This window comes from Manis pentadactyla, chromosome 11, assembly GCF_030020395.1.
Source record: "Manis pentadactyla isolate mManPen7 chromosome 11, mManPen7.hap1, whole genome shotgun sequence".
Classification (NCBI taxonomy): Eukaryota; Metazoa; Chordata; class Mammalia; order Pholidota; family Manidae; genus Manis; species Manis pentadactyla.
Window position 1 is genome coordinate 47,484,580 of NC_080029.1, and position 21,405 is coordinate 47,505,984.

General features: G+C 32.6%; 2 protein-coding genes across 6 annotated transcripts in view; one reads left to right on the forward strand and one right to left on the reverse strand.

The window, feature by feature from the left end:
* The window catches only part of ERO1A (endoplasmic reticulum oxidoreductase 1 alpha), a 42,336-nt gene extending 34,089 nt beyond the window's left edge, over positions 1–8,247 (forward strand). For both annotated transcript variants that reach the window (XM_036917938.2, XM_057488457.1), the window contains 5 exons: positions 3–249; positions 703–772; positions 3,656–3,742; positions 3,831–3,964; positions 5,176–8,247. In XM_036917938.2, the coding sequence (XP_036773833.1) occupies positions 3–249; positions 703–772; positions 3,656–3,742; positions 3,831–3,964; positions 5,176–5,236 (599 nt within the window). In that variant the 3' untranslated portion in view covers positions 5,237–8,247. The remainder of the gene's footprint in view (positions 1–2; positions 250–702; positions 773–3,655; positions 3,743–3,830; positions 3,965–5,175) is intronic.
* Positions 8,248–8,825: 578 nt separating this feature from the next.
* The window catches only part of GPR137C (G protein-coupled receptor 137C), a 53,262-nt gene continuing 40,682 nt past the window's right edge, over positions 8,826–21,405 (reverse strand). The window contains exons 4-9 of one of the 4 annotated variants that reach the window (XR_005031290.2): positions 14,188–14,337; positions 12,848–12,973; positions 12,569–12,687; positions 11,468–11,592; positions 9,910–9,988; positions 8,826–9,472 (exon numbers count right to left, since the gene is read on the reverse strand). Coding sequence is in view for 3 of the 4 variants with exons in the window: in XM_036917961.2 (XP_036773856.1) it covers positions 11,415–11,592; positions 12,569–12,687; positions 12,848–12,973; positions 14,188–14,337 (573 nt within the window). In the remaining variant the exon portion in view is untranslated. Of the gene's footprint in view, positions 9,989–10,219; positions 11,593–12,568; positions 12,688–12,847; positions 12,974–14,187; positions 14,338–21,405 lie in introns of those variants that run through there. The other 3 variants (XM_036917971.2, XM_036917961.2, XM_057488458.1) reach the window with 3 other exon arrangements.

The following is a 21,405-nucleotide window of genomic DNA, read 5'->3' on the forward strand; positions in this document are numbered from 1 at the left end:
AGACACCTGGTTGGAAAAGAAATGGGGACACAACATTACAGAATTTCAACAGCGGTTTGATGGAGTTTTGACTGAAGGAGAAGGTCCAAGGAGGCTTAAGAACTTGTATTTTCTCTACTTAATAGAATTAAGGGCTTTATCTAAAGTGGTACCATTCTTTGAGCGCCCAGATTTTCAGCTCTTCACTGGAAATAAAGTTCAGGATGCAGAAAACAAAATGTTGCTTCTGGAAATACTTCATGAAATCAAGTAAATTGTATAATATTACTTATACCTTAATAGAAGAGTGATGAGTGGTATTCAAAATTAAATTCTTAAATATTCAGTGTAGAGAAAGGAAAGCTATTTAAAAATAAAAGGTAATTTTGCTTGTAGGTCTTTTGGAATTGAATTTTGTTTTTGTTTTTGACTTGGGTACTAAAAGGAGCATATTTTTAGTTTTAAGAACCGTTCTTTTAGTACTTGGTATCTGCATTACTTTCATATTTAGTTGAACAAGTTGGATTTGGGGCCAAACTTCCATATTGTGCAATTAGCTTTTAGATTTGAGGATAAGAATTTGTTTTGGGGCATCAGAGTGTTGATTATCCTTTATTTTCTACTCTGTTTATACTATTTATCACTGACTAGCAAAATGGTATGTTAGCAGGGTTTTTAATGTATTTATGCATGAAAATGAATATTCTCCATTTTAAAATACAGGTCATTTCCTTTGCATTTTGATGAGAATTCATTTTTTGCTGGGGATAAAAAAGAAGCAAACAAACTAAAGGTAATTGGTACTTTAGATGCAAACTCTTATGCTGATATGAATATAATCCCTTGTTTTTATCCTTAACAATAAATCTCAATCTATATCCCCAAATTATAAGAACAGTCAGAGTCTTAACCTTTCTTTTCCTCAAAAAAGGATGTCCAAAGGGACTTAAGATCTAGTTTGTGTTACTTTCAAAATAAAATAAAACTGCAGTTTGTGTCACTGATTACAGGCTTGTGCACTGATGGTCTTATGTAATAAATGGAAGCTATAAATTAAAGGAAAGGGGTGTAGGCCATGAGTGGCAGTATGAGTCTGTCTTTTGCTGCAGAGAATTCGGAAAATGGTTTTGGTTAAAGGATCCTCTTTAGGGGGAGAGAGCGCAGTATTTTGTTATCCATCTTATTCAGTGGTAATTACAGACATTTAGAATGCCAGCATGCAGTTGTGTATAAAGAACAGAAGACTTGATATCCCACAAAATGGGGTTTGATTTATGTCTTGTCTCTTAATAAAGGGTATAACCTCAGGCAAGATGATCTTTGTGTATATTTGCCTAAAAATACTACAAATGTAAAATATTACTGGGAGTATTTATTAAATGCTCACTGTGCAGAGCATGGCTTTTGTCATTAATGGGAGAGACAGCCGCTACCCTCAAGGGATTTTTAGTCTATTTGGGGACTCACGTAAAATTATATTACTGTTCTGTGTTACAAAGCTATAGGTAAGTAAAAGCAGATGGCCGTCTGGAGCACTGAACTTGATCTGATTTCTTTACAGTATTTACAACAATCTTCCTCTATTTCTTACTCTTTCTTTCTATAAGGAAAGAACCCGGTTTTATGCAGTTTACAAATAAAAAAGTACTTTTTTGCACTCAGTTTTTGTTCCATGATGTTATTCTTGACTTCCCACCTAACTCCTACTGAAAGCATTCTTGCTAGAAATACAACCTCAGTGCTTATATAACCTCTCACACAGCTTCCAGGAACTTAGAAGTGAGGGGGATGATGCTGTAATAAGACTTTTTTCCTTTACTATTTTCAATAACCCTCCTTATTTTTAGTGCACTTGCTGGTTTATTGTAGTGTTTTGGCACGCAATCTTTTTTATATTGTCTAGATTAGAAATAGTTCTCACAATCAAAACTCTGAAACACTCAGCTTTGATGTCCTGTGGAGTTTAACAGATATTTTTCTGAATCCTTTTATAAGAAAGTAAAAAAACAAGTGAGTGTGTTAATATCAAGATACTTACTTTCTTTAAAAACAATTTATGGTGAACTCGAAGTATTTGAATAACATTTATAAGTTCATTAAAAAATTTCATCTAGTCTCTTATGCTTTAGCAATGTATGATTAGAAATAGAAGACTTGCATGAAAGAGAATTGTTTAGTGTTTACTGTTGAATTCAAAATAGAATAGGCTCTCACTTGAAGGCTTATAAAGCAGTTGAGAATTGGCTGAGGATTGTTTTTCGGTCAATTGATTTAATTGAATATAAATTACAGTATATAACCATAGCATGTTTGATCATTCTACTCACTGACTGTAGTTTTAGATGTTGACCTAAAAACTGTGTATGCAAACAAGGAGACTTTGTAAGCAATTTAGGTTTTGGTTATTTTAAGGGTGATAGATTTTTCTAATCTGAGATAATTTTGGAACATACTCAGGTTATTGAGCTTTGATTGTTATCTGTGGAAGTCACAAGATTTTCTCCTGTTCTGATCTAGTACAATTTCTAGCTAATTAACTTTGGTTCTAGAATATTAAATTCACTTCCGCACTTGTGCTTGGTTTTAATTCTGTACTGTTACCTTGTCTCTTGAGAGTTATTAAGCTTACTCTCTGTATATGCTATGCAAGATTAACTGAAGAGCTGCTATGTTCAAATATTTGAACTAAGAAATATAGATTAAAATACTGAATTTAGACAATGCCTGAAAGCAAGCACAATCTTTTAGAACAGAGGCCTCTAACCTTTAAAAGCATGAATCCCTTAAAGTCAAAACTTTTAAGGCCTGTCCCCATGACAGTGGTATTTTTAGTATCTATTGATTGTGAAAATATAATTGCCAAAAAGCCACTATGCATTTGGTAACACTTTTTAAGTAAAAGCTATGTTTGTTGGTCATAATACTTATATCCATTTGGAAATTTATGGTGCATACAATGTGAGCTATTGTTTCTGTCTATGTAATGTGCTGTCTACATATGATTTTGTAGGCTGTTACAACTACTAAATCGTACAGAGGTCAGCACCTCATGGAATGGAACTGTCCACTTTAGAATAATTTGCTATTCTGTTTTTGTTGTGAAAAGTGAGATTTTTATTTAATTCAAGGTCAAAACACAAGTTTAAAGGAAACCCCCAATCAAATCACCATAATCTATTTAGGGTAATATTACTGGGTAAAAATTTTTAAAAAGTAGGTTGAAATTAGGATGACTGAACTCAGTCCACAAGGTACAGAAGAAACACAAGCTATAGATATGGCTAACATTTGGGAATAATGAATATTAATAATTTAGGCCTTGTATTAAATTTATACATTAATAACATTTTTATTAGTAAAGATATCTGGGATCCTATTAAAAATCTCCTACATGTTACAGCTGTTTCAAAGTTTCTGAAACTTCTCTGAACCTAGTTTTTTTAATTCATTAGGTGTAGATTATAATAATACCTACTTTTGGATTTGTGGTGAAGATGAAAATGTGTATGTGGATTGTAGTGTGCAGGAGATGCTCAGTAAATGTTGATCTTAATTCTCTCTCCTTTCTTGGTACCCTTTAGTGCCTTGTGCAGTGTTAGATACATAGGCACTTAGAAAATACTTAGTATTTGAATATATACTGCATCTTAATAAAATTTTGTTAAATTGTTTTTAGGAGGAATTTCGGCTGCATTTTAGAAATATATCAAGAATTATGGATTGTGTTGGTTGTCTTAAGTGTCGACTGTGGGGAAAGCTTCAGGTAAGCAAATCTAGCTCAGTCCTGTTTTTCATGTATTCTTTAGTCAAAGAATTTTCTGATTGTTCTCTTTTACTTATTTCTGTTACAGATTCAGGGTTTGGGTACTGCTCTGAAGATTTTGTTTTCTGAGAAACTGATAGCAAATATTCCAGAAAGTGGGCCCAGTTATGAATTCCATCTAACCAGACAAGAAATAGTATCATTATTTAATGCATTTGGAAGGTTAGTTTGAGTGCACTGAAAGTATTTCTGCTAGCTAAGAAAGTCTAATGCAATACATTTACTCTCAGATAAAGCTGGGTAAGGAATATCCTTTTTAGTGAAATTAAATAACTACAGAATTCTGTGATCTTATGAAATACCTAAGTATATAGACACGCAATTATAAGATGATATACTTTATTTTAACCTATTGAGTTTTATAACCATGATTAATTTACTGACTGGACTTCAATATTCATCTTCCTGAATTTGTATATTTTTTCTAATTATTTAAAAGTAGTTTTTGTGCTGCCCAAATATTTTTTTGGAGGTCCTGGAAAAACCGTGTTGTTTAATATAGGTGTATACATAAAATTTTTTGTGAATTCACCATTATATAAAAAGGTTAATAATTCTTTCAAAAATAATTGGTTTTCATAAAAATGATTGGAGGGTAAGTTTGAAATAAGGAGTTTATATTACAAAATTTAGTATAGATGCATTTCTTTCTGGCTTAACCATATGTAAAGAATGCAGAGATTTATAAAGACTAGGATTTTTCTACGGACTACATTTCTTCACTTAAAAAAATTACGATTTAATATTTGGGGTTGGAAATAATTGACCTTCAGAATTATTCTGTAGTACATAGAAGCTTGACATTTATGTTTCATTGAGTATTCTGCACTTTTCTCATGGTGGAGAGCAGAACTGAATTACACTTGAATAGTGGACAAACCTTTTCTTTATAAAAATTATTGAAAACAGTTTGGTCATACATTTACTATTTTCACTCTATCATCCAAAAGCTTTGATTCTTTGTATATTTACTAAAATATACATTGATTAATTTTCAGTATTATACATGTGAAAATATATATTTAATGCTTATGTAATTTATCCTTATATCATTTCAATACTAAGCGTATGAATATATTTATGAATACTTAAAATAGCTAAGCATTTTAATATTTATATACATTATAACTGTGTTTTAAAACTTTAATACTAAGTTATGAATACTTAAAAAATAATTGATTTCTGGGCAATATTACCTTAGTTTTACCACATCAAATTAAGAACTAAGGTACTTGAAAATAGATTAAATGGTTTATGCACCTTTTAATTTGTTGAAATAAATATTTTTCTGTGCTCTAAAAATGCAGAGTGAATAACCTACAGGGAAAAATTATCTAAAATAGTTTCTGAGTGAAATATTTTTTTGGTTACAGAATTTCTACAAGTGTGAAAGAATTAGAAAACTTCAGGAACTTGTTACAAAATATTCATTAAAGAAAATGAGTTGAAATGTGCCTGTTTGTGGACAGTGGAGGCCAAAGAGTGGATGCTCATTCAAAGGCATAATAGCAATGACAGTTTTAAGCCAAACATTTTTATAAAGCTGCTTTTGTAAAAGGAGAATTATATTGTTTTATGTAAACTTTTTTTCAATTGTGTTGAGTCTATGTATATTATTATTGTGAGAAAAAGTGATACTTTGATGATGACGTACAAGTTTTAAATAATACCGAAAAAATACAGATCATCAAATTCACATATGGTAAAACTAAGTAAATAATGTTTTAAGTCTCTCAAACTAGTCTTTTGCATAAGAATATGTAATATAAATAAAACTGTGGCCAGTGTGGCAAGCATTTAATAGGAAAATGCTATGGAGGCTCATGAATAACCCATAACTCAACCACCTACAATTTTTAACTATATTTAGGGTTACCAGATTTAGTGAATAAAAATATAGCATGTCCAGTTAAATTCGAATTTCAAATAAACAACAAGTAGTTTTTCAGTGTAAGTATGCTGCATGCAATATTAGAACACACTTTTACTAAAAAAATTGTTTAAAATTCAAATTTAACTGGGAGTCCTGTGTTTTAATCTGGTAACCATAAAATACATTGATATGAGATAAATGACTTTTAGAATTATAATGCTTTTGATTGCCTTGTTTTAGTGCGTAGAAAGATACAATTACACAAAGGCATAAGAGATTTCTAAACATTGTGAAAAGTTGATAAGATTTATATATTCTCATAAATACTTTACCTAAAAGTGAATTAAATTTGGGGGAAACTTTTTTATGTAATTTCAAATTTACAGAGAAGTTTCCACGATAGCACAAAGAACTCTTTTACCCAAATTCACTAACTGTTTATATTTGCTTTATTTTTCATGCACTCTGTGTGTGTGTGCATATGTATGTATACATATATATATACATACATATGCACATGTACTCTTTTTTCCTCAGTCATTTGAAAGTCAGTTCCAGACATCATGTCCTTTGAACTCTAAATACTTCAGTGTGTAATACTGAATCATTTTCTAAAAGTAATTTTTTTCAGACAAAAATCTGTAGCAGTAATAAGCCTTAGAATAAGGAATCGTTTTGAGTTCCAATCTAAAATTCTTTTTGAGTTTTGTTGCCCTTTTAATGCTTGATCTATATAGTCTTAGGGCATGTAATTTTTGGGTTTTGTACATGATGTTCATTTCCTTTTTCTCCCTAAAACTAATCTATAATTTTGGAAGGTTTTCATTTGTGGAAGATCCTCAATAATAAAAGTGTTTGAAAGGGTTTAGGAATTTAAGTCACATAGTGAACTGTAGGGAAAAAAGAAACTGTATACCTCAAAATCATGTGCCCTCTTTATATGTCTAAGCAATTATACCATGTTTGGATGTCACATTATTAATAAAGCAGGGTTTATTTACATAATAGTTTAGAAATGTCATTTTACACTGCTGTATACGTTTTCTGCTGTGTCCATAAGGGCTATATAGTACCAAGCACATAGTAGGTATCCAATAAATATTTGTTGAATGGTTGTATGAATATATATTCAGTATACTTTAAATGAATGATCACAGAGTTAAGTTCAACAATATGTGTCATATTTTCCTTTCCTGCTCATTTGAATAGGGCAGGAAAAACATTAACCTACTAATTAAGTCAATATTCTTGGAGACTCAAAAGCCTATGAAGTGAACAGCATATAAGAAAGTTCAGGGACATGCATAGTACTCCGAAAATGTGGTAGATGGGTTTAAATGGTAATTTTGTCTGTATACATCTCTGATGTGTTATGCCCCTGCCCTTTTTTTAACAGTTGATCTTTTGAAAGAATATTCATATCTTCACTTTGTTATGTCTCCCACTTGCTCCTTAACTAAAATCTGGCTTTTGGCTCCACAGTTCTTTATAATCTCTTCCTTTGAAGCCTGAAATCCCAATTTTAAATCCACAGTTCTGTTCACAAGCAATTTCTAATTTGACTTCTTTTCTGCATTTGACACCATTGACAGTCCCTTCTTTAAACATTTTTTTTCCTTTGGGTTCCTTATGTTTCATGCGCTCCTGGATGCTTCCTCTTCAGCCTCTTTTCATTCATACCTAAAGTGTTACTCCTCAGGCTTTCATTCTTGCTCTCTTAACCACCAACACTTCTCACTCTTCAGTAATTCCAATTCAGTGATTTCCAAATTCTTATCTTTAGTCCAGACGTTTCAATCCATTTGTCTACTGCATATCTTTACTTGGTCCCACAGATACCTGGTGTGTCTTAAAAATCATTTGCCCCTGACTCTGCACTTACACCTATGTTCCTCAGGCTGGTTAATTTTAGAACCATCATCTAAATTCTGTATGCTCACTCCTCTCCTCCATCTTCCTGATATCCAATTAGTGTCTCAGTACTACAGATTTTATCTTCATGTCTCTGATAGATCACTGTCTTTCCATTTTCATTGCTCTCTTTCAAGTACTACACCAACCTGTTTCCTTATACCCAGTCAATCTCCTCTCTTTTGGTTCCACAATGCTACTGGAGAGGGCTTTCTAGAAGCACTCTAACAAGGACCTCTGATGTATGTCTCCCAGTCCACTCCCCACCATGATCTGAAAAACAGATTTAGGTCTTCAAATGCACCATGGTCAGGCCTCTACACCTTGGTGCAGGCTGTTCTTTTTGCATCAAGTGCCCTACCCATCTTTCCCCACCAGGAAAATTCCTCTGTATCCTTGTAGGACCAGTGTAAAGCATCACCTCTGTGAAATCTCCCTTGTTGCATCCAAGGAGGATCATCTAACTTCCTCTTTTGTGTCACCACTGTAATTACAACCTACCTCTATCGTGTCACTTATTGTACTGTATTGTTTTGTTTTTTAAAGCTTCCTTTACTAGAATGTGAGCTCCTTAAGGGCAGGAAAAGGAACTTTATCCATTTTTGCATCTCCAGAGCATTGTTTTTGGCATATGAAAACAATAAATGTTGAATGAATTGCTTTTAAAATGACTTTATTAGAGGTAACACCTTTACTCCAAGTATTCCTTACAGCAAGAGTCATTAGACTCCCAACAATTTATGGACTTCAGGGGTCAGTGAAGCTCCTGAAATCGTGTGTGTGGTGTGGTTTTGGAGTGTTAGGAAAGGGATCGATTCTGGAACAAAATAGTTAAGAACGCTTCTTTCAGGGGAAAAGGCAACATCACTGAGGAATTTCAGATAATCCAAGGACAGCTGCCCAAAATTATTGGTAAGATAGGTTTATTCCTGTTTAAGATTCTAAGGGGAAGAGAGAGGTATTATTTTATACCATAGAAGGCTTTGTCTTAATATTTGAATAAACATTGTAACACACTGGTCTTTTAAAATAAAGTGTGTGGCAGTTCCTATCAAATGAGTGTATAATACTAAGGGACATGATGTGCACATGTAGGTAGTTATCAGCTCACTCTTACCAAACTGTCATTTGTAATTCTTGATTTTTTTTTTCTTTTTTGGTAACACTGGAGTTCTTATACTTGTATGATAGAAATTGAATTGGTAGAGATTACCAATAAGAGATTAAGAAAACTAGACCTCACAATAAAAGCACAGACACTTTTATTTTTAACAGTAGTGTTTTGTTACAATTTAGTGAAACAACAAATAAATACATTCATTGGCCACAGCTATACTTTTCAACCAGTTTGAAACTGATTATATAGCTGAGAAACAGTTAAACAATAAAAAAGGTAGCTATGCTTAAAAAAGCCACTTAGCTATAAATTACATCTTCACAAAACTACAACCAGCTATATGAGTGATAAGAGTTTCAAAATTATTGGGCACCCAAATGAAACAATAAAAACTGGTACTGCTAATCACTGTAGAATCACACATGTAAGCGGTGGCATTCACTGTTCTAATTACTAAACCAAAAACGAAGGTTTGAAGTTGTCATTATGTGCTTCAGTGCAGGATGAACAGGGAATTGGTAGCCCTTTGATTTTATAAACAACTCCTCCTTTCAAGACCAGACTTAAAGTGCTCCTAGTGCTTTGGAATTTTTAAGCAAAAATTGGGCCAGAAGCTTATCTTTCTCCGTCGTCTTTGGTGATGTATTATGAGTGATGTGTATAAGGAGACAAATTCAAGAATTCAGGTACCCTCGTCAGTGATTACAATAAACAAATCTCAGATTTGGAAAAATCAACTAATCCAAATGAAAGAACCAAGTTATTTTATCTGAAAAAAAAATTAAAAGTTAGCTTATCTGGCCAAATAGGAACATTATCTAAAGAAGCCTTACAGAAAAATTTACCCTATTTATTTTGAACCCCAAGGATTAACCAGGAACACATATCTTTTTCAGATAACTATACAATTAGATACCAAATAATCAGCATTCTGAAATCTAATAACTGAAGTTGGAGTCAAAATATACTCAGTTAAGTGCATATTACATTGCCATGTAAAAACCTCTGCAGTATAAATTTTAAAATAGTTTGCTTACAGTGAGAACTTACAAATAAACCCAAAGTAACGTGTAACTACAGGTTTATGCTTCTGATTGAACTCAAAGTAATTTTGTATGATAAAAAGAAATATGTTTGGTTGTGTACCAACTTCCCAAAAGAGCAAAAGCACTAAAAATTTCATTTATTCCTTCGGGTTTTACCTACTGTTAGACTTTTCTGAAGTTACTGCATCGATTATTAAAAAGTTGAGTATTTCAAGAAGGAGTAGAAATTACATAATTTTCTGTTCAAATAGAAGACAGAAAAGGACAATTGCATTAGTTCCAGTTCTGAAGAAACATCGGCAGACAAAAAAAATTGTGTACAGTTAGTCATCTTTAAGTATGTTGTGACTTCTCAATGTTGCCTGTTCCCTTGGCATCTTGAGATATTCCACATCTACTTCTTTCCATATAGACACTGGTAGAAAGTGCATTTAGAAATTCTCTATTACCTTAGCCTACCATTTATTTTTTTAAGATTTGGTATTAAGACATTCAAGACTGTTTCAGTGTAATTGTCTAAGTATGCCAATAATATTAATCATTCCACTAGTTTTATACGTACCTAGTTAGTACCTTTATATCAATTTGCTTATTTAGGCTAGTGCTGGAGTTAAGTTGAATTAAATTGAATTTGGCTTTGCCAATATGCAAGATAAAAAAATGTGAAAACTAAAGCGAATTCATGTCTTACAAAGTATTGCACTTAAGTTCACTGCACTAATGTATCATGATATAATTTACCTGAGGACAATTCTGATTCAATAGGTAAGTCAGCTATATCTTGTTTCAGCTAAATGGAATGCTTTTGAATATGTATTCAAAAATGTACTGTACTGTTTGAACTCTACATTTCATGAATATTTCTTAAATGCCTCTGTAAACTTTTGTCCCAAGAAGTTCCTACCAAAATCTCCCTATGCAAAAATCACTATTGCTTTCTTGAAGAATCATGCTTAAACTACTACATATGTCATAATCATACAAAATAATCACTTGACCAGTTCTACTTGAAGTAACCACATAATTTTCACTGGTCTACTTTCTTGTTGAAGAAATGACTGGCTTTCCAAAGAAAACTGCTGCTCATCACTGTAAGAGATTACTATCATTTAAAAAAAAATGATTGCATGAAACTTTCAGGTGGTATTTTACAGTCATGCTTAAAAGAACTATCTTCAGTGATTATACATTTTTCAGTGGATTTTTCAAAAGAATGATACGTTTTTTTATGCCTTAATTCTGTGCACTGTTGACACTGTAAAATTTTTATTGGGTAAGAATTCCACATAGAGTCCATTATTGAATATACAGGCTTTGATATAAATATCCCAGTGTAAACACTGGAGTATGACTTTGGGGACTGCAGTGTACTCTTTCAGAATGAAGATAAAAGTGCAAATATGCATCTGGTATTCCAAAGTCAGGATGTTTGGAGGCCGTCAAGTGCCTTAAGATCTAATCCCTCTTTTCTCCCACTCCAAACTTTCCAGTTTACTATGAAGAGGTCAAAAGTAACAGCTGCTGCTTCTAGCGAACACAGCCACGTTTCCAGGCTTTGTTTTCAGTTGCAACAGATAATGGAATGTTTATGCAGATGGCATTTAAACATATTGAGTATACATGTTTGTGAAAAACAATTTCAAGAATCATGACTTGGCAATGCTGTCAGTTTTGTGGTGTTACATACAAGCTGTGGTGGTGGTTCACATCTAAATTACCACAGGTAAAGAGCAAAGGCGCAGCATCTGCCACTGGCCCGCTCAGGTGGGGGGAGACCGTGTAACTGTTACCGCCACAGCCAGTCATGGTGCCGTACCAGCCCAAACCTTGCGAATTTGATAAGCTGCAACACAAAAAAGGCAAAAAAGCCATAGGATTGTGGTCAGGATATAATAAGTCATATTGGCATGTTTAGTTTTCAATGAATTTATAATATAGTTAGTACCAAATATATTGAAATACGTTTTTTGCCAAATAATGTTATAGCTTTCTACAAAATTCAGTGACTTATCTGATATCCTTGATTCTATATCACATTTTACAGAAGAATGAATAAATGCCATTCAAAACTAATAGTACTTGATTATCAGATAATAATAATACAGTGCTTATTATGTACTAGGCTCTATTCTAAGATACATTTATGTAGGTGCATAATATATGTGTAATAATGTATTCACACACATATACACTCATTTAATCTTCACAACAATTCTATAAGATAGACTCTATTGTCATTCCTATTTTACAGATGAAAAACAGGCTAAAAAAACTGAGGTTAACTTGTCCAGATGAGTGAGGATTTCAGAAAATGCTCTCTCAAACTCAAAGCATTAGGTCAGTGTGCACTAACATCTGTACTTTGCCCTGGTAAGTAGCTGGTGATATGGACTTGCAATGGTTTTAGAATAAGGAGGGCACAAGATTTCCTATGGCACCTAAGCTTTCCAAGGGTTCTAAGAGTTTCTCGGTGGACTTTGAGTAACATTATAGATATGGAAACATATAATCACTACAAATAGCATTCCTTTCCTGCTCACCAACCCCTGCCAGCTTTGAACCAACAAGGGAGCCTGAAATGAAATGGTACCATTTTACCCCCAAAGGCATTTCTGAAATCAAGGTCATATATGGGCTTACAGTCAGATGCTAGATCTTTATAATACAGGCCCCACCATGGGTTTAGCATCTATTGTGCCACACCAATATTAAATGATCTTACTTATTGACATATATCATCAAATAACCTTTTTCATAATTGGGGTAAAGCTGATATTTGTTGTTTTCCACCTATTTCAGTACTAATTCAGTACATCTACCTTCCTTCTCTTGAACTTCCCAGTCTTGGCAAGTCATCATCACTATCATATCGTCTTGGATTGTCGAAAAAGTAAGCTCTGGAACTGTAGCTGTGACTATTTATCATCCCAGCAGGTGCCTGTGAATGAAGTATTGGATAGCATATGAAGGTTTACTTTGCAAGTGAGAGAGGAGGTTGGGGTCTATGACATTCTTAGTCTTAAACTTTGCCAAAAATATAAAATCAGTAAAATAAAATTAAAAAATAAGAGCAGGCATTAGGGAATAATGTATCATACCAAATTCTGGGTTAATCTCTGTGCCCGGAAAAAGAGTACCACTGACCATGCTGGCACATGTTCCCACAGAAAGAGGACCATTCCAAACACTATATACTCTCCTCCACTTATGTCTTCAATATGAGCCTGTAAATAGAGGATGGCAGAGCAATTTAAGAATATTTTTTATGTATAAATAACCACCCTCCAAATTAACTTACTTCAGGTAGGGTAAGTTAAAACACATCAACTATAAGCATAAAACTCTTAATTTTCTGTATTTTGTGGTTTCTTATGTAATGATAATTATCCTTTTAAAGATAAAAAAAATGCTTTGATGTTAAGTGGAATAAAAAGCTATTAACTTTTTCAATGCATCAATTCATAAAAATATTTCTGCCGTATGGATAATATGGAATAGTATTTTTAGGCCCCATAGTCTGAAGAGAGTTATAAGAGACTACTACTGTTTCCAGCTGCTCTATAGCCAAAAAGAAAAATTGACACTCATGCTGAGATACAACTGTAGAGAAATGTAACATGTATATTGGTATATTGCTCAGCTCTGCTGCTTAAAAATATGCTTCTGAGCCTAAACTCCATATTGAATTCGCTCTGTTCTACTAGATGTTGGGGGAGAGAAGTGGGAAAAGGAGTGAGGAGGGTCAGCCACATGGAACCACATGTGAAAACTCCTTTTCCTTAGGTAACTGAAATACTGATAAAATGGTATTACAGGATGCCTTAATCCAGTAAAAAATTAAATTAATTTAAATAAAGATATGACACATAGCTGTGGCAAACTACACTTTGAGGAAGTGGATGGAGAATGCTAGGAGGTTAAATGTGCATAGCTAGAGTCCTGGGAATTACTATAGCAAACACCTTGGATGCCCAAGGAACTGGGAATACTCTCCCATTATAAAGACTGATAATTCACATTTTCATAAAAGTCATTACTTAAACACCTAAAACTGAACCAAATATTTAGGTTCTTGGGTAAGAGAGAATTAAGGATATGCCCATATCCATTAGCTAATGAAAGGCAATCAGTTTATCTAGAGATATTCAAATGCTATCCTTTAAAACACTGGATTATGACCAATAGGTTTATGGCACCATTAGTATCATTTACTAAAAGAAAAGAAAATACTCCTTTGGGAGAAGTTCTCTCTGAGGAATGATTTCAAGGGCCACATGTAAGTGAGGATTTTTAAACATAGAACTTTAAGATATGATTACTGATAGTAGCTAGAGATGCCATAAAAGTGTTTCTAAGTCAAACACTTAAAATATTCTTAGTTAAGGCTAACTTCATTATTATATTATTAGATTGGCAATTATACATGGTAGGTACTTACCTTCTCTGAAAGATTATCCCAGCCATAATTAAAAGGACTTTCTAATGTATCCTGAGATATAGTGATCACCACTAAATTATAACATGCTCTTGAAGAGTAGAGAAGAATGACTACAGAACTTACAACAACAGTCTGGCACAGAGACATACCCTAAAAGAAATAAAAATCATTCTGATGATACTTTGCACATTTGTCATGACAAGCTATACTCATCAATATAATCACCTTTTTCAATGCATTCCTAGAAAACACCGAGTGAGCACCTGTTGAAATGAACTCTTGATTATTTTGCTTTACAATTCCTATTCTTAGAACCATTTGTGTTTAAAGTATCATGTTTCTACAAATAAGTTATTTGCCAACTTGCCCAATGGCAGGTGGAAGATTTTGTTCTGTCAAGGTTACCTTACTCCCTTAAGTAATACATGAACACACAAGTTGGCACATATCTGAGCTTTAATTGGTATTAATCAGAGAGGTAGTTTAGTCATAATGAGAAAAGAATGAGAAATAGGAGCCTTAGTCCATTTGATATACTTAATTTCCAGTAAGATACAAAATTAGAAGTACAATCCCATGTTATTTGTTTCATTCTTTTAGATTCTATTAAAGAATTGATGTTAATCTCCTACTGATGCCATTATATTGATGACCAAATGATGTAGGCACCCAAATGCACTTTCAAATCCATAATAATTTATTATTAAAGCTTTCACTATTTCCCAAATACAGAAAACCCTTATAACACTCAACTGGAGTATGAATACTGGAGAAGGGTATGTTATTACATTTTGCACTTTTTTTTTTTTTGCTCTGTTCGATTGTAAGTATTATGAATGGTCATATAGTAACCATTATGCTTTTCCATATTTTTTTTGATGTCATTTTTAAAATTTTGGTATCATTAAAATACAATCACATGAGCAACATTGTGATTACTAGATTCCCCCCATTATCAATTCCCCACCACATACCCCATTATAGTCACTGTCCATCAGCATAGTAAGATGCTATAGAGCCACTACTTGTCTTCTCTGTGCTATACTGCCTTCCCCGTGCACATTTTGCATTTCTTAACCCGGGGTCTGTATTTCAATATAATTGGTTTCCTTTGTAATCCCATTTCTCTTACACATTAAAAACATTCCTCTGAGAAGTGGCAGAATTGCCAAAGCGATCAATTGTGAAAAACCCCACTATGATGTTTTTGAAGTTTGTTTTGTTGTCAGAGTGACTAAGGACCAACAATGGCATGAAATGCTAGACAGATAAGCTAGATGACCTGCCATTCACAGGAGAGGCCTCCACAGAAGAGAATTCTTCTCTGACCTTCATGGCTTTGCAATGTCCTCTTAGACATTCCTGAAGATGAAATATCTGTTCATAATGATCTGAGCAGCACTTAGCTCTGTTTACATATAAACAAAGCTTTTGTTTGCATGATTTGAATAGATGCCAGAATTTCCAGAAACACACATAACATGTAAGTTGAGGGAAACTTATCCTTTGGTTTAGCCAGAACTTTATCAAGAATGGTCAAATATTTCAGAAAATTGCAACTGACAGCGATCCTGCTTGTGGTGCACAGGCACCAATGCGACACGCCTGAGACAGTCTGCATTTGTAGCTGCTCATTCAGTGTCATGTAGGAATACAAGCATCTGACCACTAACTACATCATGCCCCCAGATTTACATATTGCAATGTTTATTAATTATACTCCTTTTATTTCCTCTTTATATAACAATTAGGGCAATCTCATTGAATTTTTGTGTGTAGCTGGTTAAACAATCTCTTAACTATGGGATAGAAACAGGTTATTTAAAATGTTTGTTATTTGAAGAGTGGTAGGATTGAGAAGCATTATTATAACTGACCCCCTTATAACAACAACACATTTTAGAGTATATCAGAAGAGAACTACTTGATGAAAGATACTTTGAAAGATGCTGGGATAGTAACAGAGTACCTTCTGTGAGTTAACCCACCACCATAACATAAAGTATGTGTGCAAGTAAAACCATAGCAAGATCAAGGCTAAAATTTTCTACAATGTGCATTTTTATTTTTGTGAATCCCAAGAAAGTGTAGTTAATAAAAAGCCTAATCTAGCTCCAATGTTAAAAGTACTGTATTATTAAAGAAAAGTTAGAATGCTGTAAGCATTACTATCCTAACCATAAGTAAGTTTATAGTCACTGCCTTGAGAAATAAAATGACTGCTATAAAGACATCCTATAATATGGAGAGTCTCTGCTTACACTTGTAAATTCTACAAAAACTAAAAAAAAAAAAAAAAGTTGTGAGAAAAGAACAAAGAATCAGCCAAATTACACACAACAATGAAAGAAGCCCACTGATTTAGAAAAGAAAGTAAGACTCTTCCTGCAAAATACAGGATCACAAACCAAAAAGTAAGGATCCAGTAACAAGAAAAGTGTTGTCAAAAAGGTAAAGAAAATTTTCTTAAAATGAATAGAGTCACAACAAACAATTCAACTTGGGAGCAATCCTCAAGGAATTATTCTCTCTTCTTCCATCTCTTCCATCTACGACACTTTGTAAAAAATTCTGCACTTGACCAGTAGAGTTACACCTCACTCTAGTATGCATATCGTAACACTTCAGTATGCATATAATTAACTAGAGTTCAATATTTGTTTACAGGTATTTTTAGAATGCAGATACGCAGAAACCTCATCTTACCATTCATTGAGTTTTGACAAATCTACCTATGTAACCCAAATCTCTACCAAAATAGAGAACATTACCAATACTACAGGAAGTTCCCACATACCCCTTCCACATCAGCCAAGCCCCCAGATGCAAAAAGTCTCCTACTTTTGTTTTTACCATAACTTATTTCTGCCTACCCTAGAATTTCATACAAATGGAATCATAGTATATGAACCCTTTTGTAGACTTCATTCACTCAGCATAATGTTTTGAGATTCATCCACATTATTGACTGTATCTGTAGTTAGGCAGTCTTTGCATTTTGATGTGAAATTGTAAATTTAACTAAGTCTAATTTATCAATTTCTTCTTTTGTGATTACACTCCATGATCTAAGAAATTTTGCCTATACCCAAGCTCCAAGAATATTCTCCTGTGTTTACATCAAGAAACTTTTTACTTTTCTCATTTATATTTAGGTCTATGATCCATTTTGAATTTTGTGTGTGTGTACAGTATGAGATGGAGTTAGAAGTTCATTTATTACATGTGAATATCCAGTTTTCCTTTCCCCTTTGGGTTGTTTTAGCATCTTTGTCATGTAAGTGTGGACTGATTTCTAGGTTCTCTATTCTTTTCCTTTGATCTGTTTGTTTTATACCAGTAGCACACTGTCTTAATTATTGTAGCTTTATACTAAGCTTTAAAGTAAAGTAGTACAAGTTCTTTTCTTTTCAGTTACTTTCTGCACTGTTCAATACAATAGCCATTAGCCACATACAAGTATTATAATTAAAATTAAATTAAAGGATCAGTTCCTCTGTCACACTAGCCACCTTTTCAAGTGCTCAGTAGTCACATACTGCTGAGTACTATACTGAACACAGCAGATATAGAATATTTCCATCATCACAGAAAGCTCTATTAGAAAACACTACTTTTTAAATATTATAGGTCCTTTGCATTTCCACTTAAATTTGAGATAAACTTTTTTTAAAAACCTCATGGTAAAATGATTAGAATTGCATTGAAACTATAAATCATTTTGGGGAAAATTGCCATTTTAACAATATTGCATCTTCCAATCCATGAATAAATGGTTTTACTGATTTGTTTTAATTTCAGCAATATTTTTTAGTTTTCAATAGAGGTATTGCTTGTTTTTTAAAAAAAATTGTCAATATTTTTGTTTTGTGATACTATTATAAATGGATGTTTTTTTGAATCTCATTTTTTAATTGCTTATTCCTGGAATATATAAAAATATAATTTTGCATTTTGACCTTGTATCCTAAAAACTCTAAATTCACTTATTAGTCCTAGAAGTTGTTTAGTAGATTCCTTTAAGATATTCTACATAAACAATCATGTTATCTACAATTAGAGACAGTTTTCTCAATTTCCACTTTAATCTTTTTTTTCTTTCTTTTGTTTTATTGAGATATTGACTAGAAATGGTGAGAGTGGACATCCTTGCTTTATTCCTAATCTTAGGGGCAAAACATTCAATCTTAAAAGATAATATTAATTGTAGGTTTTTTATAGATGTCTTTTATCAGTTTGAAGAAAATTCCTTCTATTCCCCATTAGCTGAGAGTTTCCTTGTTTTCTTAATCATGAAAGATGAGATTTGTCAAATGTTTTTCTGTTTAGTTTTTCTCCTTTGTTCTCTTAATGTAGGAATTACATGGATTGATTTTCAAATGTTAAACCAATATTGTATTCCTGGGGTAATCTCTTCTTTGTCATGATGTAAAATCCTCTTTATATGTTCCTTAGATGCTGTGATTCTAAGTATAAGGGATACTGGTTGGTAATTTTATGTTTTGTAGTATCTTTGTCGAGTTTTAGAATCGAAGTAATGTTGTCCTCATAAAACATGTTAGGAAGTGTTCTTCCTGTATTTTCAAAAAGGTGTTTAATATTGGTGTTATTTCTTCTTTAAATATTTGATAGAATCAACCAGTACAACCATCTGGGGCTGGAGTTTTCTTTGAGGGAAATTTCTGAGAACAAATTAATTTCTTTAGTAAATATAGGGCTATTCAAATTTTCTATTTTATTATCTGTCAATTATTCTAAGTTGTATTTTTAAAGATATTTCATCTAAGTTATCAAATTTACCCACAGAGATTTGTTCATAATATTCCCTCATTTTTCTTTTAATGTCTTTAAGATCTAAGTGATATTCCCTCTTTCTTTCATGGTACTAGCAATTCATATTTCCACTCTTGTTTTTCTGTACATCAAATTTGTTGACCTATTCAAAGGATTCAACTTTTGGCTTTACTTCTCTATTGTTTATTTTCTGTTTCATTGATTTCTATTCTCACTTTTATTATTTCACTCCTACTTTGGGCTTAACTTTTTAAAAAACACTTTTTCCTAGTTTTTGCCTGAAGTTTCTAAGGTGGAATCTTAGGTCATTAATTTAATACCTTTCTTCTTTTATAATACAGCATTTAAAGCTATATTTTTCTCTTCAAGCACTATTTTAGCTGCATCCCACAAATATTAGTTAGAATTATGTTGTATAACTTCCAAATACTTGGATTTTTAAAATGTAATATTGTTATTGATATTTAATTTCATTATGGTCAGAGAACATTCTCTGATTCCAATCCTTTTGAATGTATTGATTCTTGTCTTATGGTCCATTGTATGGTTTATTTTAATAAAGTGTGGTTCAGGGACCTTAAAGATCACAATCAAAATGATTAAAAAATACTAAGAAAATATTTGCCCATTATAATCTCATTCTCTTTTGAATGTACAGCAGAGTATTCTAGAGCCTTTATGATATGTGTCTGTATATTCTTGTGTTTTCTAGAATTCCTGATATAATAGAGTTAGGGTATAAATATGTGCATTTTAAGAAATTAACTCAGCTTGTTCTCTATACTTGCATTGGGTTCTTGTTAGTTTTCTTTGGCTGTACCTGCTATACTTGCTGAAACTTCATTATCATCTGGTAAGTAGTTATTTTGAAATCCTAAAGTTTTCCTTGTACCTACATGGAAACACAAGAATAGGTTTACCTTATAGATTTGTTTTTCTAACCATATTTAAGAATTTTCTTCAAAAACTTAAAACACTTAAAAATTGATATTAAACTCATTTTTAGAAATTATTGTTTTACTCTAAAATGAAAAAAATATAATTTTCTCATTTAAGTATGGATTATTGGCTTAGGAGTGTTTCAGTATGAGATAATGAAAATGTTCTGACAATGGATAGTGATGATGGCTGTCAAGGTGAATGTACTTAATGCCACTGTACACTTAAAAGTTGTTATTAAAATGGTAAATTTTATGTTATATATATTTTACCACAATAAAAAAATATCTCAACATATAGCTTCCCTGTTTATTTCTAAGATTCTAAGAAAGATGGAAGTGTTAGAGTTCTCTGACTCAATAAAGAAAGGAGTCTACCTCAAAGGAACTGGGTGAAACTGGTTTTTTTTTGTTTTATCAAATAAAATTTAATGAAAATGCTTTCAATAGGCTTTATAAATGTTAATAATTTACCTTATTGTGTCTTCCACTACAGAACATATTTGAACAGTACCATGGTCCAAGTTAATTTGCAGCATCATTTTGAGACCAATCAGTCACAGTTTAAAGCAAAAGGATTCAAAATTCTAAATGGAGGTATGGTGAGCACTTCAAACACCAAAAATTGTTTTTGTAACTTTCCAAACTAGAAATGAAAAAGCCATTTAAGAATTTTACAGGCATTGGCTGGTAAAGCACCCACAATAGCTGAGAGACCAGTAAAGCCTTCTGCAATTGACATTGCTGAATGCCTGCTAGATGTAAGTCCACAAAATATATTATGGTGTTGTCATTTTCCAATAATAAAGAAATTCACTGATTTAAAGATTTAACTGAAAACACAAAGAACGATTTAATATTTTGTCAACACTTATATTTTTGCCTTACAAATAAATGAATGTTTGTATCAGGACTAAGTTTGTTTTCATCTGGTGTCAGCACCAAGTGATAATCCAAGAAAATATTCTTTTAATGTCATTGCCTGAGAAGAAACACAAGTGGTACTGAAATATTCCAAATGTTGAAAACTCTTCTGCTTGTTTATGCTGCAGCAACTGTGTGGATATTTTCACTAATACTTCAAAAGTAATGGTGGGTAAAACTTCTGGACCTTAGAACAAATCAAGGCAGTGCCACTGGACTGTGTGATACTTTTCACTGCCATGCCCTTCCCATTAAAAAAGGTCAATTTCACTTAAGAATATATTTGGTTAAATATCAACCCTAGAGTACCTGTCTACTTAATATTCTGTATGATGAGATGAGACATGCATTGACAGAAATTCTGCTGCATACAGACATTTGTGGTTGTCTTGAGGAAAAGCACAAATGTGACTGTTTGACTTTTGAGCTGAACTAGCCACTTTTTTCACAGAACACCATTTCTTAATTTAACAGACAGATGTGGCAGACAATTATTATTTTGACTTGGTTGCTGCACATACATTTCTTTTCAAAAATAAGTGAAATAAGGAGATTCAAGATG